Here is a 27,684-nt window from a genome sequence, read left to right as displayed (position 1 = left end):
ATGTTGTAGTTAAAATTGATTTTATAGGTTCTAATGTAGGTGTTTTATGAGAAGAAGTTTGTGACTTTTCAAGTCTATAAATAAATCTATGTGACCTTGTATTAACAATTAATAACTCAAATGAGACTTTAATTGTATAAGTAATTAATATTAGTGTCAAATTGAAAGTTAAAAGACTTGACTTATTAAGAAAAATTCAATTAGGGTATATTTTGCAAACAAACTAAGTAGAGACTAGTCTTGACTAATTGATAAAGTCTTAAGAGTTTAGAACCTAAGTTGGTATCTCCTCTTCCATTTGGACAATTTTGAAGGAGGAAAAGGTGGAGGGATTGATTCCTTGAGGAGTTTTGAAATTGAGAAGTTATTGGTGACTCACTTCTAGTACCCTTTCCACTCAGTGAAGCATTTGAGGTGACTTGTTTATCCTTTTCCAAATGTCTGCGTTCTTATTAGCAGTTCTTATCGTTACTGAATCATTCTTTAAATGATAAATTGGTTAAGTTGTTACACTCCCCATTTCTTGGATGTTCTTCTAACTTTCTTCTACGACTATATTCTATGTTCTTTGAAGACAACTAATCTCCAACTTCAATTCTCGTCGCTTTCATGCCTATTTTGAAGACGTCCAGTTGTTTTCATCCTCAATATTCAATGGATGTCAGGTTGAAACACTCATTGTATGTGTTAGTTTGATATAACATATAATCACTCTTTCATGGATAAAAAAAGGTTTTTGGCACTATAGCACAACAAAGTTTGGCGAATTTACACATTTAGTCACTCAAGTATTTCTTGTGTCTAATAGACCATTAAAGTTGAATTTTACCTTTCAATTACACCATTATATAACTTGATATAGGAACAACCGGTTACTTGAGTGACCAAATATGTAAATCAACCAGTTACTTGAGTGACTAAATGTGTAAATTCGCCAAATTTTGTTGTGTTACAATGTCAAAAACCTCGCATGGGTTTTGCAAGCCACGTCCGCATGTTACCCGTAAACCGAATACAATTTCTCTCAAACCCTTAATTAGTCGATATTTCCAAACGTTAAGGACCAATTGTTGGTGATTTAATATCATCAATATTATTTAAGTCTAATAGGATTAAATTTGTTGACCAAAAGTTATCTTGTTGAATATTGAACAAGTTAGGATGGTGTAGAAGTGCACACTTGTTCAAGTTTTTCAAGATTCAAAGTACACTGTTATTTAGGGGCGAAGCCCCTAAACGAACGGGGGTCCAAGGGGCGGCAGCCCCTGGCTGGGGTCGACCCTTTTTCCCTGAGATCCGTTTTATGACAGATTTGGTAGTTTTGATAATAGTTTGTAACTGTCTAGTAACAGTTCTCAGACAGGAATCATATAGTCGTTTTTTGTCATTTTCTGGTACATCTTCTTGAAGTACATTTTCACATACATTCTCTGATTTCTTTCTCTAAATTTCATCCAACTGAGTGTTCGATCTGTACCATCGAAATACTTCAATTTGATAGTGAATCACAACTTTCAGAGAATCCAAACAATCTGTTCATCCCCTATTTCTAACACCAATTGAGCACAAAAAATACTTGAGTGACTACATATGTAAACTCGTCAAACTTTGTTGTGCTACAGTGCCAAAAACCTTAAAAAAAAGTTATCTTTAATAATTTTGAAGTCCCAAATTTCTCAAACTTTTGAAACACTATAAATTTGTTTAGAAGTTTATAAGGCACAATCACAATCACATTATGGATAATAATGACAACAACAACAACAACAAAATGGCTACTATTTACTCTTCTTGGTGACTAATCTCTACTCTTCAAGTTCACATTAGATAACATGCTTCTCATCCAAACACATGTAAAAATAACATATTTGGTTGAGAATCCTAGTTTCACATAAGGTCCGGAATCATAAGACGCACACAGACGCAATCAACAGTTATATGGACTGTTGATGAACACAATCAGCAGTTATGATTGATGATTGTGCACGTCCGCAGTCCATATAATTGTTAATTGTGCTCATCAACAGTCCATATAACTATTTATTGTGCATACATGCACATTTTCAAAATGAATAAAAAAAAATTGTCAAATCTTTTTTTAGCCTAGATATGGCTTAGACGCGCCATTTGAGAAAATTGGTGTTTGGTTTTGAAAAATGATGAACGGATTAGGAGTTTGTAAAGCAGCGACGATAAATAGCTCTTTTGACGAACAAGTTTTACGGGGAAATAATTATTAGTTATTTTGTAATAAAAAAGTTACCATTGTTAATTAAAATATTTATGTTTAGAACTTTTATTATATTTTATGTTTGATACATTTGATGTAAATTAATTATTATTGGTGTCTTAAATATATAGATAAATTTAATGTTTTAAAATTGTCATTTGCTCCAAATTAATTTTATAATAACCTTCATTAATTCAAGTGTTCAAAATCTTGGCAAATATTAATGATTTGTTATGCATAATTGATTTGTACAAAAAGCTTTGTATCTTATACTTCTTAAATTTCAAGATATGACTAATATATATATATATATATATATATATATATATATATATATATATATATATATATATATATATATATATATATATATATATATATATATATATATATATATCCAAAGTGCAATTAGGGTGTTCTAGAATGCCAACGCAAACACCTTTCACCTTTCGTTGTGATGGATATCCAAGTCTCATACGTGTTCGTACCATACTAGTTTTGCCACATAAAAATCAACAAGATTGTATGCAACATGATCAAACCCTACGTATCTTTAAAAATGATAGAACATTTTAAAAGTGTTTCGCCATAAATCATTGGGAAAATGATTTGTAAGGGTAACGAAATTTCAGACTTGTATAAAAAGTACCATTGAATCTTTTTTTTTTTGTACACATCACCAATCAACTATAACGTTTGTTCATATATGATCATTAAACATCACATTTGTTCAAAAAATATCATTATGTTACCAATAATAGTAGGTCATAAGCCATTCAATGGTATTTTTTGTACATTTGTTATTACCCTTACAAGTCATTTTCCTTAAATCATTTACTTGTAAAAATGAAGCACATGTGGTAACAAGTAACAAAAAGTACAAAACACCACGTGCACACAAAATAAAGTACGTCATATCTGGCCATGTACTTAGAATACTAATGATCACTTGCACCGAAAAGTCAAATGTTATATTCTCTGAAAATCATGATGGGGACAAGATACTCAAAAGAAGTCCATACGAACTTGGACCTTCTAGATGACATTAGTGGAAGTTTGTGTTCACGTTTTGTTAATCTTTAAAATTAAAATAATTAAATTTAAAAAAAAAATTAATAAAAAAATTGTCGTAGGAAAATTAATCTTTTACAATAATGTAAAATTATACATCTATAAACTAAATCACTTGAAAAGCAACCAATTATCTTACTTAGACACTAGAATATGCATTTGACAAAACTATTCTATTTCAGCCAAATTGCAGCAAATAGCAACATACTTTGTCTTTTTACTGATATAGACATGGCACTTGGATATTATCCCACAACAGCATCCAACTTCCATTTGTTTTAACAAAAATAAAAGAAACAAAATCAAATCAAATCAAACAAAACTCCCAGTAAAGGGGAAATCCTGATGTTGTATGTTAGTTTTTATATCTTTCATCTCTCTCCTTAGAAAGAAGCTCATTGGTTTAGAATGGGTCTAACTGCAGCTTTAAAATCATGATAAAATCTTTGCTCTGAGAAGCTGCCAGCTCGTCTTCTGGCAGCTGCAGCCATGTCATGTTTTTCAGATTCGGACATCCTTAAAATCTCCAAAATCGCATCTGCATATTCTTCCACAGTCTCAGCAAGAAACCCGGTTTGCTTCCCTTCTTCAGGTAACACAATGTCCATCTTCGGGCCAGCTGAATTATGAGCTGAAAAAAAAAGATACATATGTTTTTAGATGTCAATAATGAAGCATGGGTTTTTATTTGTTTTACCAATGGGAATGGCTCCTGCAGCCATGTACTCTACAACACTAATGCCAAAATGTTCATCAATCATTGAATGAATCCCTGCAGTTGCACCACCCAATAGCCTTACTAACTCCCTGCAATCAAAACCAAAACCAATTTTATCCATTTAGTTATAGATATTATTAGAATAATCCTAATAATTAATACTTCAATGGCTAAATTAATAAAATAGTGAAAGTATCTAGTTTTTTTTTTTTTTTTTTTTGATAACCGGGTAACTGAAAAAAAAAATTAACAGGCAAAAACGTATAATGGTTTAACTAGTGTTATAATAAACATATTAGAAATAATAGTTTAGTGGCAAATCAATCAAATGGTGAAATTAAGTTGTAGTTTTCTTTATTTTTGCGCTTGATTTTCAAAACCAAATAAAATGATTTTTTTTAATACAAAAAGTAAAACAGTTTAATCACTAATGAAAGTAGTGATATAATGTGAAGTGAGACAAACCTGTAGGACACATTCTTATGGAACTCTACATCCTCTTCTATCATGAGTTCAATTGCTAAATCTTTCAAATTCTGTAATCTTGTTTCATCAGCATCGTTTCTACAGCTACCAACAACCTGGAGTTTAGGTCTACGAGTCTCCACATTCAGTTTCTTGATGCAAAGTGCAAAAGCCTGAAGCTGAACAGCATGTGCCTGACATAAAATTTTTATTTTAACCAAAAATATTATATCAGCTATCAAAGATCCTGCAAATTTTTAATGCTTTGAACACCTTTAATAAAAAACCACACCTTCTCTGGTCGAAATTGAGCCACTGAAATGATTTTAGGTGGTGTTGTTTCTCTTTCCAGTGGAAGTTCCTGTTAGGTAATTGTTTAAAAACAGTAACTAATATGATTATGATCTCATAAGTATAAGTATGTGTTAAAACTTAAAAGTATATAATTAGGTATGAGGCATAAAAAAACAAACCTGCAATCCAGTTGTATCACAAGGAGGATAAACTCGTTTAGTACGATTTGGAATTCTCCAAAGCTTTTCAATATGCGATTGTGTCCATGAAGAGTTTACCATTGCAAGATTTGCACAAGAACCAACAAAGCCATACATCCAGCTAAAAAATTTGTAATATACAACTTTCAACTGTGATAGCAGTACACTGTCATCACAATTATGTAAGGAATGATTAGCACTCACTAATCTACATAACTTCAATGATTTATGTAAAAACAACTAATGGAGTGGAACAATTATGCAACTAACCTTTTAGCAACAATGGCGTCATTATTATACATGGAACTCCTTGAATGAACACGAGAAAGCATATCTAAGCTGATTGTTGGGTAATGTGTGTAGCAGATGACTTTGCAACCAAAAAGTCGGGCGAGTGGATAGGTAAAGGCATATCCACTTGTATCCAGATAGTATAATGGAACAAATTTGGTCAAAGCTTCGTATGAAAGGTAGATTGAACCAAAACTTTGACCAATCATGGTGAAGCGAGGATATGTTGTTTCTTCGATCCATTTCCTTTCTTGTAAGTGCACAACCTGATAGAAATCACAATTATCATAAGAAATTAAGCAGACTCGGAAAAACAGCATGGATGAATCAACTAACGAGTTTAATCACAGTGTTCATCATCACATGATGCATCGAACTTAATCAGATTGTGCTTAGATTTCAACTTCATGGATCGGACTTGAAGTTCCTAAGCACGTCCTCACTTGACATGGACTGAATTATGCATAAATCACTTGAAATTATGCATATCTAGATTTTGTGATTCAACAGTTAGGGTTTACTAACTAAAGTTAATTTTCAGAATCATTAAATACGAATTTTAGGCATTTCATCACAGAAACATTGGAAATTACCTTGGGAGGAGAAAGCAACTTAACACCAAACCGATCGACGGCGCGGAGGATGAGGCTGTCAGGAGAAGCATCATGATCGCCGGTGTAGATAACACAATCAAGATCAGGGCGTTCTTCTTGAATAGCTTTAACTGCACACCACAAAACTCTTTCTCCACCTCCGCCGTCGTTGGTGTAAGGGTGAAAGAACCCTACGGCCTTCTTTCTGTCAAACCGGGCGACAATTAAAGCCCAAATGAATCTTATTACTTTAGTCAAAATTGTTGAAACTACAAATATCCTTATCAGTATTAGAATCACCATCTTCAGATGTTTTCAGCAGCGGCGGGTGATATCGAAAATTTAAACTGTGCTTGAGTTGAGTTTGGGTACTGGGTAGAAATAAAGCAAGAAAGAAAACGGAAGACTTCTGTGGTTATGCCATTGAAAGGAAAGAACTCGAGAGAGTGAAAATATAGTGACTAACAGACATACGTCCCAAGTTTTATACGGAATGACAAAAATCCTAACTTTTTTTTTTCTTTTGGTTTTTAAGTAGAGTTATTACTCTTCCCACTTAACAATTTTTATTGTTAATTCTGTTATTTTTATGAAAAAAAAAAAATGATCCATGTAGTTTGCAAAAATTTATGGACGAAATCCAAAAACAATTTTCAAATTAAATTACAAATCCGAAAAATTTTCAACTTACCAATCACGGACAAACCAATGCCCTCAATTTTAATCTTTTGTCGTCAGAAAAGTCTCACAATAGAATCCTATTGTCATCGGAAAATCTCAAATGCCGTTGGCTATGTTGTGCAAGTTGAAAAGTTTTTGGATATCTAGTGTAAGTTGAAATCTTTTTGGATTTTATAAATAATTTTTTGCAAACTCTATTAAATATTAAGGGGGTGTTTGGGAATGCTTTTCAAAACGGCTTATTAGCTTTTTGAAAAGCTAATAAGTCAAAAAAAAACATGTTTGACAAGCTCAAAAGCATTTTTTCAGAATAACTTTTCTATAAACTTCAAAAAGCATTTTTTAACAAGCATGTAAAACTTGTCTTTCTAAAACTGCTTATGGTTTTTCAACTAAAATAACTTCAAAAATCATTTTTTAAGCCAAACATTTTTTAATATATTGACTTATTGGCTTTTTCACCATAAAAGCTTATCCAAACACTTTTTAAATAACCCATTTTTCCACCACTACAAACAAATAAACATAAACATGTTTACCTAAAAGCACTTTTAGAGTGAAAAAAAAAACACACCCAAACACCCCCTAAATTAAAATTGCTTTTATAAAGAAAACTTGTAGCTAAGCATGTGGTTAATATATTTTTTAAAATCTGATGATGTTGTAAGGATAATAATACAGTATATCTTTTTGATTTTGATTTGATGGTATTATAAAAAGATCAATTAAAAGAAAATTTAGAAAGATTAGCAACAAATTATAATATTACTCGAAAAGAGAAATCCAGTGGTCGAGTTACATTACATGTAAATTGAAAAGAAAAAGTGCAATGAAATAAGGTAAAATCTGGAGGTGATGCAATTATCCTGGATTCGCTTAAATTGATTGGGATTGATATATAGATAGTACAAGTGTGTAAAAAATGGTGGATTTGTGTTTCTTGTGATAATAAAACAGGATACGAGAATACAAGCTAAAAAGTCCATATAAAAAGTAGCATAATACATCCTCCATCCTATTGAATACTGATCCGAATTGTTCTGATACATCATAAATTCATAATACATGATTATACTCCCTCATCTTGCCTATCCACCTGCAAAAAATTCCTCAACTACCCAAAAAAAATTACAAGAAAAACTTATCCACACCTATAAGAATTAAAAAAAAAAAAAAAAAAAAAAAAAAAAAAAAAAAAAAAAAGTAGAACCACGCCATATTTATTCTCATATCTAGAACAAATCTACCTTTTAACCCCCAAAACACACGACTGGAAACTGTTCAAGTTTGTTCTTTCAACCACCAATAATGAATGAATCAGTAAGAGCCCATTGGTGGCATTCCAAATGGTGGCATAGGCGGCATCCCCATTCCACCCATTGGTGGTGGTGGTGGTGGAGCAAATCCTCCTCCACCCATACCTGGTGGTGCAGGCAGCGCTAGAGGCAGTAGTTGAGCATACATGTTCTACAAATCAACCAAACCAAACTATCATCATCATCATCATCTTAAAAATAAAATCAAATAATAAGAGCAGTGAAACAAAGACAAAGACATACATGCTGCTTAATGACATCCTGCTCTTCATTCTCCTTGGCCTTGCTTTCCTTGGCTGCTTCTATCTTGTCCTTTATTAGTTCATCAACTTTCCCCGTATATTCACGGATAAACTGCAACCATATTAAATTAAAAGTATTAATAAAATTTATGAAATAAAGGCCCTAAAACCTGAAAATGATAAAATATACCTGAAGCAGATATGGGAGGGCAAAATCGATCATGTTGTTCAACCAGGCTAGCTCAAGAGCAACATCTGCACGGATTAGATCATAACAAACAAACAGACACGAAGCAAAGCATTCCTTCTTTCCCTGCGATGATGCATAACCCCAATTATATTATTATAATAAAACACTGAATTTACCAATTGCTCCCTCCCTCCCTCCCTCCTCACAATTCACAAATAGATATTTAGAGAATAAGTTTGTTTGTACATACCTGGTCGATGAAATAGAGGAGCAATTCTTCTGCTAGCTCACGGTCACCAGATTGTGAGGCTGTCTCCATGGCATCCTTGTAGACCTTGTCTTTCTTAGACAATGCAATTGACTGCTTCCATCTACCAGCCTTCTTGTAAATATATGCAGCCACACGCCTCATCTCAAGAAGCTCGTGTTTCTCAATCTGTAACAATCCATATGCATCAATCAATATCATGACATCACAACTCATTTCATTTAATAATAACAAATATACAACAAACAATGTACCTTCTGTGCAAGGCCAATCTGGTCAAAGTTATCATGCAAATCAATAGACTCGCGCAGCCTATCATAGTCTTCCTCCTCCACATATATTTCATTCAATGCCTCATTTACAGCTGATACATTGTTGCTCTGAACTGCAACCATATATGGTTTCACTAGAGGAAGCTGCCCTGCCTGCAAATGCAATTACCAAAAACAAAATCTCCATTATACATACTTCTACTTGCTGGGATGATGATGGGGCTAAATACAAGAAATAGCTACATAACTCCATTTATTTGTGTATTATTTTATAGCATCCTGCTTTCACCTCTTCCTATTACAGAACTCTACTAGTCTACTTCCAAAAAGTTCTTGTTAAGACAGCATACTTTGCAAAATCTACCCAATTATACCATTCAAAACTTTTTGTATTCGGATGACAATAAACAAATCAACTGAAGTATGTTGCTATATTTTTCCTTTTTTTATAAATAGAATGGGTAATGCTGTATGCACAAACCTTTCGCATAATGTCAACGACACGGGTATGGTCAACACGTAGAGCAAGGACATTGAGAACATCATTGATAAGATCAGGATGCTCTTGCAGGTAAAAGTGAACAGCCTTGTAATAAAGCTCAACATTTGCGACTTTAACCGCAATATCTTTAAACTGCATATGATCCCATGCCTCTGGAGAATGATTCATGACAGTGGAGGCAGCATTATCAAACTCGTCATATTGGATGTATAGATACGTAAGTTCCTTCCAGTGTTGTTGTTCATCACAAGCGCGGATGAGCTTTGGAATGTTGAGACGGGTTGAGAAGAGTTTGATATGCTCCATAAGCTTCTCGTAACGGTATCTGGCGTAAAGGACACCCAACTCAGTGAAGATGCCCATGTGGGCACGTTCCAACCCTAGACCACTCTCCATCAAAGATATCAGCTCATTGAAGCATCCTCTGTTTTGGTAGTACTCGCTCACCTCTTCCAGATCATCCACCTATTTATATATAAATATAAATATAAATATAAATTCATTTCGAAACAAATCAACCCGTCAATTTACAATTAAACAGCCACAGAAATCACATTTGTAGAGAAAGGTCCACAATTCATTCCATCAGACAAAACAAAAAGGTCTTTTTTATTCATTCCAATGGAATGAACCAACATTCCATTCCTCCCCTGATTATACCAAACATCACCCAAAAACATTACCTGTACAATAATATTGAGCCCACATATCTGAGCCAAGCGGAACTCCTCAGCATCAACACACGCAAAGCACACTTCCTTCCATGTCTTTGAGCTATTTGCCTTACGAGCAGCATCAACAGCACCTTGAAACTGTTGCAGCCTAACAAGTGTAACTGCCAACTTAGCCCAATTCGATATAAAAGCATATATTATCTTTGCAGCTTCATACAGTGCTTCATCAAACAACCGATCACCAACATTAAGAAGGTTAGCCACATTTGGCATCAAAATGAACTCTTCAATATCACTCAATCTGTCAATCTTCGCATACGCATAGATAAGCTCACTATCGACCTTCGGCTCCTTAGTCTTCTGCCTAACCATCACTAAATACTTCACTAAATCAACATAACACTCAATATCTTCAGCAGCACGGATAACTTCTAAAAACTGAGTGGCATCATCAGCACGAATGAATGATTCAATCGCATCACTCACTAGTCCTTCTCTTAACTGAGCTTTAGCCACTTGACTCCATACAGCATCTTCTTCAACACGATATGCAAACTCCACAGCACGTGGAATGCTTTGGATGTTATCCAGTAATACATTGACTGCTTGAACGTTTAAGTTGAATTTCTTGAATATCGCATATGCTTCTTCATATAATTCAGCTTCAACAGCAACCTCTCCAACAGCAGGTCCATCGAAGTTATCTAATCTATTGATGTAGTCCATGACTCGTGATTGATCGGCTTTAATGGCTGTTAAGATAAGAAGGTTTTGCAGATTGAAATTCCCACTAAAAGCGGAATTTTGAAGGACGATTTTTTCAAGAAGTTCGATCAGTTCATGGGGGAGATCGGCAGTCATGAAAGCTTTCACAGCAGCAGAAACCTGTTCAGGGCTCTTGCTTTCAGGTAAAGCAGTAGAGACAACTTGATCAATGAGTTGTCTTCTGTACTCGTTTTCGGGGTTAAGAACCTTCTCCCAAAGATCACCATCCATCCTCTCAACCACATATCTAAAACAAAAATAAATTATTAATTGATAAACTTTCAACTGATATGATCAGATTCGTATATGATGAAAAGGAATAAGATCAGAAAGGTATTGAATGAACAGTGTAGTGGAATGTATCATTATATCTGGCTTGAAGGAATGGAATAAATCATTCGATCATTTGTTTGATATGTATAATTAAATAATCAAACTGGAAAATTAAAAAAAAAATGTTATTTATTAAAATTAACTTTAATCAAGTAAAATATATTGCAATAAACATATTTCATGTAGTTTGAAATATATACTATATTAATTTCAGACAGTAAAAGAAAACACTTTAAATAAAAAAATATATCATGAAATCTTAAATAGGATTACAAACAAAAACTATCTTTGGTGTTTTTAGAAAATAGCAAAAAACAATTTACATGAAGTTTTGAAAATCATTGTTATTGAAGATTATATGGATAAAAGTATTTAAAAATTATAATGTCATTCTTTCCCCATGGAATGGTAATAAGCAGACGAGAAGGAATCACATTACGTGAGGAATGCTCCATTCCAATCCTATCTGGCAGTCAACCATTATTTATTGATTCCACAGTAATCCTCCGTTCCATTCCCTTTCCGATTATTGTCATACCAAACACTACTTAAATTAAGTACCTGGCTTGCAACTTAAACAGAGAATTCCTGCTTGTTACATTGATAAGTTCCTCATCACATTGTCCTCTGCGGTACGCAACAACAGCAAGCGTGGGATCACGTTTCTCACAGTACTTCCCAACAACACGAGAATCATAATACGGGTTGGTAGTAAGAAAATGCTCGGGATTGTTATTGCTGTCTATGATGATTTTACCCAAAGCATTGTGCACATGCACATCTTGACTTCCTTCACTCACAAGATGCTCCAGAAACTGAGTAAGCAACCGCAGTCGATTCCTGAAAGAAAAACAAGGAAATGATATAAAGATGCAAATTAACAGAAAGACAATATAACATGAATTAAGCAAAAGGTCTAACCTCTTTTCACACTCGTCCACGAGAGGCTCAACTGGAAGCAGAGAACGAACAGATAGAATCAAGCCTTTGATGAAATCCTCAGGACACTCATCATCTAACAGCTGTCCTACAACTAAAGGTGCATTCCCTGGATTGACCTTCTGGACATACCCTTCAATATACCGCAGCATGTTGTTGGTGTAAAGGTAGTGAGTGAGATCAGGGACAAAACCAAAGCGGTCACACACGTTGATTAATGGCCTTGCATCAGGAAGCTTGGCTTCCATTAGAAAATTCTTGGTTTTTTCAGCATCATAGAAATTTGATTCTCTTGTTACACGCTCAACTTCCTTAATTTGTCCTGTCTTAGCGGCTGCCTCAATGTACTTAAAGTGGATGTCGGGATCTTCACTGGAGCTTAAATATGATCCCAGAAAGAAGTAAAGACCTTCGTAGGACTTAAATTGCTCAAAAAGTTTAATACATGCTTCAACCCCCAGCTGCTCGCAATATTCTTTAGCAACCTACAGTCACAGTAGTCAAAGTCACAGGGTTGACCTCAAAAGATAAAAGATAAGATTAGATAATCACAAAATGTGAAACTACCTGCACTATTATCTGAAGGTTTCCTCTCAAATTGACCAGTAAAAGATCCTTCATGCACTCTAATGCCCATTCCTTGGATAGTGTCCCAAAAAATTCTACGAGAGACTAAACAAAAAAAAACAATAAGCTCCAAAGTAAGTTGAAACCCATAATGTGCACTATATGAAAGTCCACCTGTGGCTCGATTGCGTGAGTGTTCACAATGACACGTTTGATATCTGGCAATTCACCGTAGTGCTACAGAAGAAAAATAGAAGTTTCAGTAAAGCAAGTGAAAAAGAGAGCTGACGGAAAGAAAAAAAGAAAAGTTTCTGGATATTAGTGAACCTGAAGTGCTCGGACATAAAGACCTGCTTTCTCACAGAGTTGAGCAACACGAGGCCTGTCATAGTGGCTGAACATGCCATTTGCTAATATGGCATCAGCAACATTAGGGAATGTTACTAGGTTGATCTCAAGAACCTTGGTTTGCAACTGAGCATGCTCTGGCAGATTGGGCTTAAGTACATCCAAGAGAAAGGCTGTTGCTTCACGTATCAAGTTCCTCTGAAAAAAAAAATCATTTGAAATTATTTAATTGATTGGATCCACTCAATTGTATGTTTGCGAAGACACTGAGATATATTCTTTCATATCAGATGTTTTTTATGAGAACATGTTATTTATATGATGATCAGACCTGAAGGAAAAGATCTGTTATTGTATTGTAATCAACAGGACAACCTCCCTCCATTTGAGACATCATTAGAGCAAAATTAACAGCTCCCTGTAAAACACAAAACAAGATTACAGGTCTTACTTTCATGCGGATAGAAATTTATGCCACGCTGGTTAAAACTATCAGAGTGTAAATAGAAAACTATTTTGAGGGAATGGATTGACCACATAATATAACGCATGAACAAAAGCCTTATTTGCTAAAAATTTAGTACCTGCGGATCTGATCGAAGAATTGTTTGCAAAAGGAACAGATAATCAGGTGTATATCCAACCTGTATCAATTCAGCTGTTATTTTATCTGGCATAAAGAATTGTTTAACATTGAAATTTTATTTGAAGGGAAAGCAAACCTGTTTGGAGTAAATCAAAATTTTGTCGAACTCTCTTCTCTCAGCAAAAGCTGCAACAACTTTTGGAGTTGCTCTCGCTTTTATGTAAATTTTTAATGCAAGATCATTATCAACAGTCTACAAGCAAATTAGGAAACAGATTTAGATGAGGATGATAACAGTAGACGACACAAGACACAAAAAAAAAAAAAAAAAAAAAAAAAAAGATTTAAAAACTTCTTTTCAACCTTCACAAGGTCTCCAAGTTCCTCGCTACATTCCAACTTGTCTTCAGCCAACCAATTCTCTAAAAGATTCTTTTTGTTCTGATTGACAACCAAGCGAGATAGTTCCAAAGATTCAAATGCATTCAGCTTCCCTTTGGTTAAAAGGGTCCCAAAATACTGCAATAATGGTGGTGTCTGTCCCGCTTGTACAGGTACACTCTGCAATAAAATATTAACAAGTTACTGACATAGAAACAAATTCACAAAATTTGACCAAAGAATATTTCATTTAGAGGCATCGACCAAAATATACCTGAAATTTGGCAACTGTGTCTGGCGTACGGAGAATGCCTTGGGGAGATTCTGCAGCAAGCTCAGCAGCCTCTTTGTACTTTGTTTGAGCAAACAATTCTTGGAAACGTTGTACAACCTGATCATTCATGTGAAAAGTGGATTTTGTTTAACTTTTATAAATGTAATCAAAAGACTAGGGAAAAGAAAAAGAAACTTACCAAATTCTCTGCACCAGGTAAGTTTCCTCTTTTTGCAAGACTGACAGCAAGCTCCAGGTTGTTTAACTGCAGTAACAGATCAAATTAGGATTGTGATGGTAATAAAATAGTAATACCTGTCAATGATGAAACAACTTTAAGAACTTACTTGTCCACTAACAAAAGGCACAATAGTTGCTTCATTTACAGTGGCAAGTAAGACCTGCCCACGTCTATTGACAGCATAAAAACCCCCAACTGATGAAGCTTCAGATGTCAGAAAAATTGGGTCTGGGCTAATTCTATTTCTGTAGACTGCAGTAGCTGTTTCAAGATCATATACGAATAGAAGCCCCAGCTTGGTGATTACATAAATCAAACCATACTTGTGAGATATCTGAAAAGTCAAAAAATGTATGTATAAAATAATCTTAAAAAATGTAATGTAACTTGTTACATAAAGAATGACAGATTAAGTACCTGCATGGCAACTGGGAAATCGTCTGCAAAATCTGGAGGGAAGAAAAGGTCTGCTTGTTTCTTGGTAAAAGCAGCCTTCCCTGCATTATGTTTGCAATAGAGAGAGAGGAGGAAAATTAGATGCAGTACAAAAAGAGACACAAAAAGGGAAGAAACAATAACAAACAGCTCATAAAAGAATAAAACCTGGCTGGGCACCAAGCTCAATGACATGCAGCTTTGATGTAACCTGTCCAGCATTGGAGCTTTTGGTGGCAAAAGAAATAAGAATAGAAGGATTCTCATTGCCAGAGACCTGTTTGAAATGTATAAATATCCGATCAACTTTATGCAACTGATTACAATATGAAAAGATATAGAAAGCAACTATCTTCTATCTTTTTTTTTTCAGTTGCAGTATTAAAGTAAATATGAGTACTTTGAAAGAGGCAAATGATGCTGCATGTGCTTCAAGGGCTTGACTCCGCTGCTGGTCAACAGAAAAAAGCTGCATATTTCCTTTGACTAACTGGGGTTTCTGTCAACATCAAAAAACAGGGTTAAAATGATCCATAAAAGGAAAATAGTTAAATGTTAGCATTTAACTAATGAGTCACAACTAACAACAAACCTCTGGTGAGCCAGGGGCAATTCCAATTAACACCAGCCATTTCTCAGATGGATCACATTTGTAATTGATAATCTGATTGTTTGATAAATTAGCCGTTCTGTCAAACATCTTCACAGGTTCAGAATCACCTGTACAGAAAAGATTGAACACCGATTTCAGACAATATGGTCTTTAGCTTACATGCCAAAGGATGCAAAGAAGACAATGTACCTTCAATTGACCAATGATATACAGATGTCTGGGTTACCATGCCCAACATCTTAGGGGTAACCCACTTCCAAAAGACAACCTGGAGAAGGAAATATGATAGGTCAAATACACATCAAATTTTAGCTAACAAAATGGAAAGGTAGCAAATTGTTAAATTATAAGTAACAAACAACTGTCACCTGCTCAGGCATCTGATGAGACTTCATTTTGGCTTTCATCTCAATGTTAAATATCTGTAAATGATCCTGAGTAGTCCCCGGGAGTTGAGCTTCAAGTAAAATAAAAAATTAGCTAAAGTAGCAACTAACCCAATTTTTCTCAAAAACATTGCTACAAGTTCACAGATCTGTTGCTATGGCATTATGCCATGCTGTAGCATTATCAATGAAGTTTGGGTTTAATCAGGTGGAAAAAAAAAAAACTATAAAAATCAGGTCCATATTGAGTTGTTCACCACTATGCCTACAATTCTCAGATCATGCATTCTTAGTTCTTTTGGAACATACAGTCTCAAATACTAATTTTCAAGACAATGCCAGGCTAAGAATGGATTACGATGCTCCCAGGACATCATTAAACAATTAACATAGTTCTACCAGAAAGTTTAACATGGTTCAAATTATATCCATAGATCTACGAACTAATAAATATAAAGTTGTACCTTTCAAAGCCAGAATCCTGGAAACAGGATTCATAAGAGCTGAGTCGGCAGTGATTGGCCTCCTCAATGGCTGCATGGGCATGTTCATGTCGATAATCACCACGCTGTTTTGTGGCGATGTTTCCCGAACACATATAAACTTATCAGACTCCATTGTAACATTGGTAAATGTGATGAACTGTGGATTGATCCCTATGCTTGGCAACTGCAACAACAATATTACATTATTGAAAGCCAAAAAAACAACCAAACCATGCACAGTAGGCCACTATAAACTGTGATTGTGATATCACATTCATCATGCCCCACAGATCTACCAAAAGCATATTAACATACATAATTGTGGACTACGACTCCACAGACAAAGTCAACATGCTACATCCTTTTTTGGCAATTCCAGAGCCATAATTCTAAAAATTAAAGGGAGTGCAAAAGCTAGCAAACGGGATTTCCATGAGACTAACCCTAAATAAACCCAAAAGATCATTAAACCAGTAAAATCGACTACAGTAAGTTCGGTTTCCAAAATATCATAGTGCGAAATCTATTATTACATAAGATACCAAACCTTTAGATACTTATAAGCAATACTAAAGTAAACTAGTTAAGAAGCTCGAGAATACTTTTACGCCATTTCAGTATCCTCAACGTCATTTCATGAATCCTATCCAGGCTATATGTATGGCAAAATATAAGTGTGAATCTATTGGTATAAGCGTATATGATAAACCTAGGTTCTTTGTAGAGATTTACATACCGTGAGTGCCTCTTTCATAGTGATTGGAGCGCTAGCGGCCGCCATTGTGGTGGCGAAATAGATCAAAACGACGACTGATCAGATGTAGTTTTGATCTACGATGTATTCAAGTTGATTGAATCTCCGACTGAGAAAACTCAGCGCGCCGGAGACAGAAAGCGTCGACGATCCCTCGTGAACGAGAGATCTCGAGAGATAATGCTGAAAGTACGTAGTCCTGCTCACAGATGCAGAAACTTAAAAATCTAAATGGAAAAGGGGAGCAGAGAAAGGAGAGATCTAATCTGAGAGAGGGGCAGAGAGTGTGTGAAGAGGCTTGGTGGAAAAATTAAAACCGCATCAGTTATCCTTTTTTTTTTCTTTTTCTTTCAAAAGAGTTACCAAGTGCTTGCATTGTTTTCAAAGTTCAAATTAATACGAAATGTTAATAAATGATTATGTATATTTGGATATAATTATGTATCGTTGTATGTATAAAAAATTAAAATTTTCACACCGATCATATAAACTTTCTTGATCGAATAAAAGATTATTTTTATCCTGATAAATTATAAATCAATTTCATCTGTTATACAAATATCAAACAAATTTTAACCTAACTAAATCAAAAACGTAAAACTTGTTGAGATTGGAAATTGCCCCCTTTTCATATCATGTTGAAATCGTTAGCTATTCTCACCATAGTTATCATTGTTAGTTTTCCATCAATATCGTTTCCTTATTTAAAGAATCTAATCGTCTTATTAGGCTAAGCAGAGTGGCACTCGCTAAAGCCACTCGCTTAGCTCGCCACTGATGTAGAACACCACCCCTGGCTCTCGCTAGGGGCTCGCCAAATGATAATCGCCAAGCTCAAAGCGTGAAGTAAGAGAAAGAAACAAATGACTTTGATTGGATGTAATATTTTCTTTAGGATTGCAACGGAGTTCATGCAAAGTAATTTATGGCTAAAATTAAATATCTCAATTCTCAACAGCCTAAATAATTTATGGATAATATTAATATCTCAACAACCTCAACAATTCACTTGTTATTTAATTATTAAAAAAAATGTTTATATATATATATATATATATATATATATATATATATATATATATATATATATATATATATATATATTAAACCACACTCTCATCAATTTACATCACAAAATTTCATATTTTTTTCATAAACTCTCTCAATTCAAGAAAAAAAATGTCTTCATCTCAAACAAAAAAAAAACCCCCAACAACCAATAAAAAGAAATCTTCAAACATTCTATCACTACACCTTCCACCTCCAAATACTCAATCAACAAATCTTCCATCCCCAAACCTTCCATCACCACCATGTTATCGATCATCATTTGATCAACCAATTTACTCTCCCGCTAACTTCTACTTTCCTACAATGGCTCCGCAAATGTTTTCATTTAATCATTTCTCTTCTCAACCAATGGGATTTTACCTCAACCAACACCTCGTCCGGATATGGATCTTGATTCGTTTGAAACAGTTCAAGAAACTCAATTCTTTTCTCAACCCCAACAGCAAACTGACTTTCAATCTCAACCACGCCGCCTACTCGATGAGTCATATGATTCTTCTGATGAAGGCCCCATTGAAGATCCAGTTCAAGAATCCTTTCAATATCCCGAAGTGGAACCACACGTACAAAAAAAGGGAGGGCTCCAAGTAGAGGGTGGACGGATGATAAAGAAAGGGCGCTAGCTGAATCATGGCTAGATGTGTCGGAGAACCCGATCCACGGGAAACACCAAGACTCAACAACCTTCAAACAAAAAGTTTGGAATAACTTTTTGCAACTGCATGAATAAGAAGTACCGCAACCCCGTTTCACTTTACTCGAAGTGGAGATGCGCCAACCAAGCCGCAATGGAGTTTAACAACATATACATGAACGCGATGAAAAATCCCCAAAGTGGTGCAACTGAGGTGGATGTCTTGGCTAAGGTTCGAAAGATTTATAAGGCAAAAGTCGGAAAACCTTTTGTCAATGAATCGTTTTGGGGAGTTGTGAAGGGCAATTAAAAATGGCTAGATCTAAAAAGTCCAGACGATTACGCGGGGATGTCCAAACGAACCAAAACTTTGGAGTTCAGCCACAGTCAATCTTCTGATGCGCATATCGAAGGGATTGACCTCAACAATGATTGTACTTATGAAGTTCCAACTCATCCTATGGGACGAGACAAAGCAAAAAGAAAGTTGAAAAGAGCACAAAGTTCGTCGACTGAAGCGGAGGAGATAAGAAACTCAATCAAAGGGTTAGACGATAAGCTTGAGGGTTTTTTGGAAGTGGAAAAGTTAAAAGAAATGAACCGTGCTAGAAAAGAAAAGAACCGTGCGTCACAACTTTACTTAACACCCATGGGAGATCAATTATCCGAGGAGGAACGTCGGGTTATTAACAACGCCAAGCGGGATCTCGCTAAAGATTACAACTGGAATTAGTTGAAGTTTTTTTAAGTCGTGTGTTTCGTCTATTATTAAGTCGTAGTTTTTTTAAGTCGTGCGTTTCGTCTACTATTATTAAGTCGTGTGTTTCATCTACTATTAAGTCATAGTTGAATGCGTCTCCTAACGCATATCAAGGACAATACACAGAAGGGCAATTATCATTATCCCATGGTCGTACTTGAAGTTGTAGCCTCACAGGATTTATGGATCCGACATGCCTTTTTCGATAGTGTCAGTTCCCTTAATGACATTAATATTCTCAATACTTCACCAATATTCAACAAGGTGTATGACGGTATTGCCCCAGATTCGTCACTTGTACTCCGAGGAACAAAATACAAATTTAGGTACTATCTTGTGGATGGGATCTATCCTGATCTTTCTATTTTTGTTAAAAGTTTGTCATGTCCGGATGACCCTCATGTTGGATTATGTGCATAAGCCCATAACTATAATTGGTACGTACTTGACCCAATAGTAGCATGGTCCATTTGGATTGCATGACACCGAAACAATTTGCAAGGATGGATTTTTGAGAAGATGATATTCATGATTTATTAATATATTATAAGTTCTAACATATTAATATGAAATCATAATATTTAATTAGTATTGATCAAAAATTAATTTGGAATTAATTTTGTGATCAAAATAGACTAATTAAATATAAGGGGTTGATTTGGTAAAATCATTCATTCCTATGGTGTGGGCCAATGATCAATGATTTCTTAGGTTGGGATAAACCCATGTAACAACCCATGGAGGTTGAAACTCATGGAGTCTAAGGAATATGGAAGGTCATGCGCATTAGGGTTTACATGGTTTAACCCTAATTTTGTCACACTATATAAGAAACCCATTAGCTCCTAAAATTGGCACCCTAGTGTTCTTGGAATAGTTATAACAGATTTTAGAGTACTATTATTCTCTCTCAAGTCCTCCATTATTAGTGGTGTTGTGTGATTCCATTTGAAGTGCAACACTTGGGGTACTAAGTTCTTAAAGGCCAAACTCAAGAAGCTCTACAAGCTACAACAAAGAGGTAACTCTACAACTCAATTCCATGTTGTTTATATCAATTGTATGATAGTTGTAAGCTTAATGTTTTGGAATCAATATTGCATGTATACCTAGAGAAAACATAGATCCAAAACATTTAGGGTTGTACGTGCACCATAGGATGTTGTAGTATACTAAAACCCTTCACCTCATAAGGCCAATTTGAAGAGAGTCCAAGAAAAAGCAAGAAAAGATATCAAATGAGCATTTGGAGCACTTAAAAAGCGTTGGCAGATAGTTGCAAAATCATCCATGTTTCGTGATATTTCTAATATGACAGAGATGATGTATACATGTATCATATTGCATAAAATGATAGTAGAACATGAAGGAAACGCGATATGTGTGTACGACGAGAATGAAGTCATCCCAGAGACACAGCCACTAGAATATGGCAGTCAATAATGGATGCAAAGATTGAGGATAATTCAGAGTGCGGTAATACATACCGATCTTCGCTGCTATTTGACCGATTATATTTGGACAATGGACAGTTTTGATCTAAATATGCCACCGGAAGACGAACGGGAAGGCCAATATAAGGAGTAAGACTCGTTGCTTTAGTATGTGTTTTTTTATGAAGTGATTTTTAATAATGAAGTGTGTTTTTTTAATGTATTAAATCATGTTTTATGTCTTAAGTATTATTAATTCGTGTTTTAAGTTATTGTAATTGTTTTTATTTAATATGAAGTGTTAGTCGTTAAAAAAATTTATGTCATTAATTAAATAAAAAAAATGTTTGTGTATTATTAAAAAAATACATATTATTTAATATAAATAAAAATATTTGTTTATTAAAATAAAGTAATTAAATTAAATTACAAAAAGAAAATACAAAAAATATATTTTATATAATATTAAATAAAAAATGTTTTTTTATTAAAATATAGTAATTAAATTAAATTAGAAAAAAGAAAATAAAAAAATGAGTGCTAGGAGTGTTACCACTCCTTACCAAATGTTATGTTTATGTGTTAAAAGGATAAAAATGATGTGACATTTAAAATGCTGATGTGGTAATGCGTTAAGAGTGACACCACTCTCTTTAGCCTTAACCTAGCTCTACTATAAATAAGTAATGTACCTAAGACAAGTTGGTGAATAAGCAAATCGAAAACCCAATCATAAATTTAAGGCGGTATCATAGCAAAACTTGAGAACCTAAATAATTTAAGGTGGTATCATAGCAAAACTTGAGAACCTAAATCTAAAATTTTCCTTCTTGCAAAATCGTGGTCGGAGGTAATAAAGAATCCAATCAACAAACTAGAGAAAAACCCACCATGGATATCAATTCATTTTAATTTCTTATTCATGTTCATCATTTTGAACGAAATTTTGTTAGGGAAAGCCTCATTCGAGAAGGCAACTGCAATGATTAGTATAACTATATAACGATCAATTTGTTCGCCAAAAAAATAATAGTTCTATATCAATATGGTTAATATATGATTAGTTTTTTGCTATTTAAAACATCCATAGTTCATTATGTTATGGGAGTACTACGAATAAAAAGTAATATCAAGGTTGGTAATATTCATACGGTAAAGATGCATCTTGTATAGCCAAATTCACATGTATTCATTGTTAGTGAATATTGGATTGACTCGCATTAAGATGTCACTTCATAGCAGTGACGGATTTAGAAAAAAAAAATGATGGGTTGCACAAATTTTTTAGAGCTTGCACTGCTAAAAAAATCATTTCTGAATTAAGTTTCCGTCACAAAATCATCAATAAACCGGAGAATTTACACTAAATTCACAATTATCAGACTTTGTGATAGATTGTCAACGAGTTCGTGACGGGTTTGTGATGGATTTTCAACGGGTTTGAGACAGGTTTTGCCGAAATTTCACTCAATGATCCCAAAAGGTAACGAGTTCTATGAAGAGTGTTTATAATTTTTACAATTTCAAAAAATAATTCATCTTTTTTTTACAACTTGCAATTTGAAGGAATAAAACATCACTTTATTTATAATTTTTACAAATTTCAAAAAATAATTAATCGCTTTTTTTACAACTTGCAATTTCAAAGAATAAAACATCACTTCGTTTATAACTTTCACAAATTTAAAAAAAAAAATCATCAATTTTTTTACAACTTGTAATTTGAAAGAATAACATATCACTTCATCTATAGCTTTAACAAATTTCAAAAAATAATTTATCTCTATATAAATGCCAAGCACTACACATCTATATTTACCATTACTCATCTCTTTATAATTCCCGATTACTGCTCCTATAAAACTTCTGTAACACTTTTCATCAATATAATTGAGAGTTTTCAACCAGACGAAGGAAATGAAGTTGTCATCAACTCGTCATAATTTTCTACTAAAAAAGTATTAACATATATTTTATCTTCATAAATTGTCAAATTACATTATAATTTTTTTAACCAAAACAAGTCATTTTCAGGTGTTCAAATCTTGTGACGATTTAATAGAATGAGTGCAAAAGATGGGACATGCGCTTGGGTACATTATTATCATAAGAAGAAAAAAGATAAGAGCAAGCGGACTCTTAACTAAAGTTAATCTTATATGCGACCGTGGTGGTATTTATAAAAGTAAAAAAATCTCTAGTAGAAATATTGGCACAAACAAAGTTAACTGTCCTTTTGAATTTAAGGGTAAATATTCAAAATTGCATGATTATTGGACGTTAAGTGTCGTATGTGAAATACATAACCGTGAACTCGCAGAAGATATGGAGGGTCATACATTTGCAATGCAATTGAGTGATAATGAATTTCGTTTGGTGGCCGATTTATCTGCAAAGAATATGAAGCCACATGATATTTTATCAATGTTGAAAGAGTAAATTTCGGAAAATGTGTTTACACTCCAAACAATATACAATGCTAAAACGAAAATACGGAAGAATGAGCACGAAGGTATGACCCAAATGCAAGGTCTTTTGTCATCTTTGAAGAAAAGGAAGTTATATTTATTATTATCGCACAAATAATTTGTCTAATGAGTTTGAGGATTTATTTTTTATTCATCTGATATCATTGGCGATATGACAAGCATTTTCACAAGTGATGTTGATGGATGCAACTTACAAAACGAACAAGTATAAGATGTCTCTTCTCGAAGTTGCTAGCGTGACTTCAACTTAACTAACATTTTGCACTGCATTTGTATTTATGCATGAAGACAAATAATTCAGTTACATATGGGCATTAAATTGTTTAAAGTAGACAATTGGTGGATCTATTTGCCCTTAAGTTATCATCACAGATAGAGAATTAGCGTTATGAAAGTGTAACATCCCAAATTTTCCAAATAAATTTTTTATTTTTAGATAACCAAAACATTCTCATAAATATGAAATCTCAATAACAATTGTTTTCAAAATTCATAACATCAAATATTTTATTCAATATATCAGGGGGTCCCAAAATAAAATCGTCGGAGAGAGTGCACGTCGTGCCATCAAGTCGGGACCTTGCCCTTAGGCTCTGAAGTACCTGAAATAAACAACAAATTGTAAGCTAATGCTTAGTGAGTTCCCCAAAACATACCCCACACAATCCACATAATCATATAACCCATAATAGCTTTATAAGCTACACATAATACATAAGCCATGCATACGAACATATAAGGATGTCACGGAAACCTTCCGAGGTATTCAAGAAATGTACCAAACACACACTCTTTAGCCTTACACACACTCAATATGGAGGGTTATCTCGATTAAGGTTTGCTTATGGACTGTAAAGACAACGAGGGAGGCCACAAATGAACCATAAGTTATTTATATATGGTGCAAAACCCGGAAAATTAGGGTTTTCCTTTCCAGCGCCTACTCGTCGAGTTGGGGCTCCCAACTAATCGAGTAGGGTCCTTAACCCGCGTCCAGAAAAATCTCTACACGACGAGTTGGAGCTCCCCAACTCATCGAGTTCCGTTCCAAAACCCTAAAACTTGAAGAAAAAAATATTAATTGGACCAAACGTTACAAATCTCCCTTACTTGAACTAGACTTCGTCCTCGAAGTCTGCTGATGCGAACAAATCCGGGTAGTGTTCCCGCATCTTATCCTCCGACTCCCATGTCGATTCTGAGCCCCTTCGGTGCTGCCATTGCACCTTCACTAGCTTCACCTCTTTATTACGAAGGACCTTATGTAACATCCCGGAATAGCAAGAGTAGAATTGAAGGGCTAAAAGTGTTATTTGGGAAGGAGTGACTCGGCGAGTCCATGGATGGACTCGGCGAGTAGAGTCGCGACTGGGTCGCGTGTTAAGTAGCCGACTTGGCGAGTCAGTGAGATGGACTCGACGAGTAGGCGCTGAGTGGAGAAAACCCTAATCCTCGAGGTTGAGCCCTATTTAAAGAACATTATACCCTTCCCCCAGCCTCTTTATTCCCCTTTGAAGTCCAGAAACCCTAGAAAGTGCGATTGAAGAAGATTGGAGAGTATTTGGAGCATTTGAGGAGTGTGTTGAAGGAATTTTGTGAGATTGAAGGCTTGGGGGCAAGGGGCTTTGCTTGGAATCGAATTTTATAGCAGTTGGGACGTCCATTGGAGGTACTATCTCGTTCTTGGACTGATTGTGTGTTGTTTCTTCATTTTGGGGTTTGTGGGATCTTGTCTATGGATGTAATTGGAAGTCTAGAGGTTAGATCTGAGGTTGCTACCTCAGATCTGGAATGGAGAAGAATCAGAGAGCATGAAAGTCCCTATGTTGGAGTGTTTAGTGAAGCTTGCATGTCCCAAACCCTAGTTATAAGTGAATAAGGCCTAGATCTCTTTGGATTCACGTAAAGTTTGCCACTTTACGTGATGGATGAGTTGTATGAGGCTAGACCTATGTTTTGGATCAATTGCATGGCCTTGAATGCTTCTGAAGGGATTCAGATCAGTGGTACTCGGCGAGTCACATAGGTGAGCTCGACGAGTTGCTTGAAGATAAACTGGGACTCGACGAGTTGGAAGAACAACTCGGCGAGTCGGATGAAGATAGCTTGGAACTCGGCGAGTTGTATGAACAACTCGGCGAGTAGGTTGATGATAGCCTTAGACTCGGCGAGTCTGTTCTTGGACTCGGCGAGTCTTGTCGAAGAGTCCCAATATTTTCTGGTCGAGTCGAGAATCGGCGAGTCAAGGGATGACTCGGTGAGTTGTATGCGAGTGGACTCAGAGTTGTTGAACTCGACGAGTCTCGGGGTGACTCGGCGAGTTAGGTCGCGGATTGAGTGAAGTTCTGATTATGGGAACTCGGCGAGTCATAGGGTTGACTCGGCGAGTAGGGTCAGTCAGGAGTTGACTTTGACCTTGCCTTTGACCAAGGGTTGACCAGTGGTTTCCAGGGGCATTTTGGTAATTGTTGATTGTTGTTTTGAGTTCAGTGCATTGGCGGTTGTCCAGTGGTGGAGATCGAATCAGTGATCGGGGCAGTTCGGGTTGTCTATTCAGTCGGCAGTTTCGAGGTGAGTTATCCTCACTATATCAACAGGGTCTAAGGCACCAAGGTCGGCCCTTATCGGATTGAGATCCGGGTAGTTGTTGTTATGTTGTTGCTACGTTATGTTTGCATCCTGAGCTAGGATGGTATATAGAGACCGGTTTGAGATCGGTATCCTGAGAGATAGGGAGATGCTATGTTAGTGACCTGTTAGGTCGGTATCCTGGTTATGTAACAACTCAAATTTTCAAACAAATTTTTCATTTTAAAAATTAAGTATTTCCATACAAAACAAGGCATAAATAATTCAAGTGTTACGTCAAATACAAATTGTCTAAATCCCAAGATCATAAAAATATCCTTCAGTGTGTACCGATCACGCCGGCGCCTTCCCACGGTCCTCGCTAGTACCTGAAACACATACATAACAATTGTAAGCATAATGCTTAGTGAGTTCCCCAATATACAACTTACGCACATACGTCTTTCCAGGACCTGACCTTCCGGTCCATGTGTCTCAGGGGACTTTCCTTCCCTGCTGGGTAAACCTTCCGGTCCTACCCACGCCGACCTTCCGGTCTATCACACAACATATTGCCTTCCGGCCTATAACATATTGCCTTCCGGCCCATAATATAATCGCCTTCCGGCCCATAACATACATAATATATATAACAAACAACTTATCACATATAGCATACATATCACATATCATATCTGACCTTCCGGTCACACATTCAAACCCTTCCGGGTACAGTATAATGAGAAGACTCACCTCGTGAATGCTGAAGGCTAGCAAATCCTGAAATCACTCGTGCACAATCCGTCGAGCTACAACCTCCCTATAACATCACATAACTCTCATTAACACTTATACCTTCTAAGTGCGACTATCCCTAAGAAGTCAGACATAGGTCAACTCTGGTCAACGATCAACTCGACCGGACTCGGCGAGTGCCATGGCGACTCGGCGAGTCTAGACGTCCTCCAACTCTTTGAGATTCCCTATCTACTCGTCGAGTATCCTCCTTGACCCGACGAGTTACTCCTGGAAGAATCGCGGGGCCACCCCGACTCAACTCGCCGAGTCCCAGCTAATCTTCAAGCTACTCGCCGAGTCTGTTCATCGCACTCGGCGAGTCCATGCCATGCAACCGCTCAAACTGCATCCTAAGGTCAGAACTGCTTCGACCATTCCTAGGTCTGGCCTTCCTAGGCTGATCCCTCACGTAAAGTCCTCATTTCAGTGCTCATGATACACCATATGATTCATAATTTACATTTTGACCTAAGGCATAAGGATTCCAATCCAAAACCTTCATCAATTCCCGAAATACACAGACATGGGACATTCTGGACCTCCAAAGGTCCCAATACAGGGTTACAATCGATTAGGGGACTAGGGTAACATTCAATCTATTCACAAAAGGATTCCATAAACCCTAATTCCATAATCACATCAACATAGCAGAGTATACTCGAATTCTTACCTGGATGATGTATCTTCTGTGTCCCCAATCCTCAGAATGTGACTCCCTTGCTGCTCCTTTAGCCAATCCCTTCTCTTCCTTGCACAACCACTCTTCTATAATCAACAATGGCCTATAATCCTTGCTCCAGATGCACACAATCGATTT

The 27,684-nt window shown here is 35.6% G+C and overlaps 2 protein-coding genes across 2 annotated transcripts; both read right to left on the bottom strand.

Annotated features, from left to right (window-relative positions):
- Positions 1 to 3,455: 3,455 nt before the first annotated feature.
- LOC111879843 (GDP-Man:Man(3)GlcNAc(2)-PP-Dol alpha-1,2-mannosyltransferase) lies at positions 3,456 to 6,325 on the bottom strand. The gene is made up of 7 exons (XM_023876275.3): positions 5,863 to 6,325; positions 5,249 to 5,535; positions 4,958 to 5,144; positions 4,777 to 4,845; positions 4,485 to 4,678; positions 3,999 to 4,108; positions 3,456 to 3,932 (listed from the first exon to the last, which is right to left on the bottom strand). Exons 1-7 carry the CDS (start codon positions 6,163 to 6,165, stop codon positions 3,697 to 3,699), a joined length of 1,386 nt encoding a protein of 461 aa, XP_023732043.1. The 5' UTR covers positions 6,166 to 6,325; the 3' UTR covers positions 3,456 to 3,696.
- Positions 6,326 to 7,530: 1,205 nt separating this feature from the next.
- Positions 7,531 to 17,442, bottom strand: LOC111879850 (clathrin heavy chain 1). Its single transcript, XM_023876287.3, has 27 exons — positions 17,097 to 17,442; positions 16,340 to 16,544; positions 15,858 to 15,946; positions 15,679 to 15,757; positions 15,469 to 15,596; positions 15,277 to 15,375; positions 15,045 to 15,153; positions 14,859 to 14,938; positions 14,548 to 14,775; positions 14,400 to 14,465; positions 14,201 to 14,317; positions 13,909 to 14,106; positions 13,682 to 13,798; positions 13,544 to 13,603; positions 13,291 to 13,377; positions 12,939 to 13,157; positions 12,786 to 12,848; positions 12,612 to 12,716; positions 12,027 to 12,529; positions 11,667 to 11,945; positions 10,017 to 11,019; positions 9,313 to 9,798; positions 8,814 to 8,984; positions 8,542 to 8,727; positions 8,292 to 8,414; positions 8,103 to 8,213; positions 7,531 to 8,010 (listed from the first exon to the last, which is right to left on the bottom strand). Exons 1-27 carry the CDS (start codon positions 17,139 to 17,141, stop codon positions 7,861 to 7,863), a joined length of 5,106 nt encoding a protein of 1,701 aa, XP_023732055.1. The 5' UTR covers positions 17,142 to 17,442; the 3' UTR covers positions 7,531 to 7,860.
- Between the last annotated feature and the right edge of the window lie 10,242 nt (positions 17,443 to 27,684).

The sequence above is a fragment of the Lactuca sativa genome, chromosome 2 (assembly GCF_002870075.4).
Source record: "Lactuca sativa cultivar Salinas chromosome 2, Lsat_Salinas_v11, whole genome shotgun sequence".
Lineage (NCBI taxonomy): Eukaryota > Viridiplantae > Streptophyta > Magnoliopsida > Asterales > Asteraceae > Lactuca > Lactuca sativa.
This window is presented reverse-complemented; position numbering and strand designations above follow the sequence as displayed.

Coding starts and splice junctions, on each gene's coding strand:
- LOC111879850 (XM_023876287.3), bottom strand. CDS start 17,141: ATGGCGGCCGCTAGCGCTCCAATCACTATGAAAGAGGCACTCACG. Junction 14,318..14,399: donor TACCTGGTGCAGAGAATTTG/GTAAGTTTCTTT, acceptor ATGAATGATCAG/GTTGTACAACGTTTCCAAGA. Junction 8,985..9,312: donor TCGTTGACATTATGCGAAAG/GTTTGTGCATAC, acceptor TTGCATTTGCAG/GCAGGGCAGCTTCCTCTAGT.
- LOC111879843 (XM_023876275.3), bottom strand. CDS start 6,165: ATGGTGATTCTAATACTGATAAGGATATTTGTAGTTTCAACAATTTTG. Junction 5,145..5,248: donor GACGCCATTGTTGCTAAAAG/GTTAGTTGCATA, acceptor TTGTGATGACAG/TGTACTGCTATCACAGTTGA. Junction 3,933..3,998: donor TGCAGGAGCCATTCCCATTG/GTAAAACAAATA, acceptor TTTTTTTTTCAG/CTCATAATTCAGCTGGCCCG.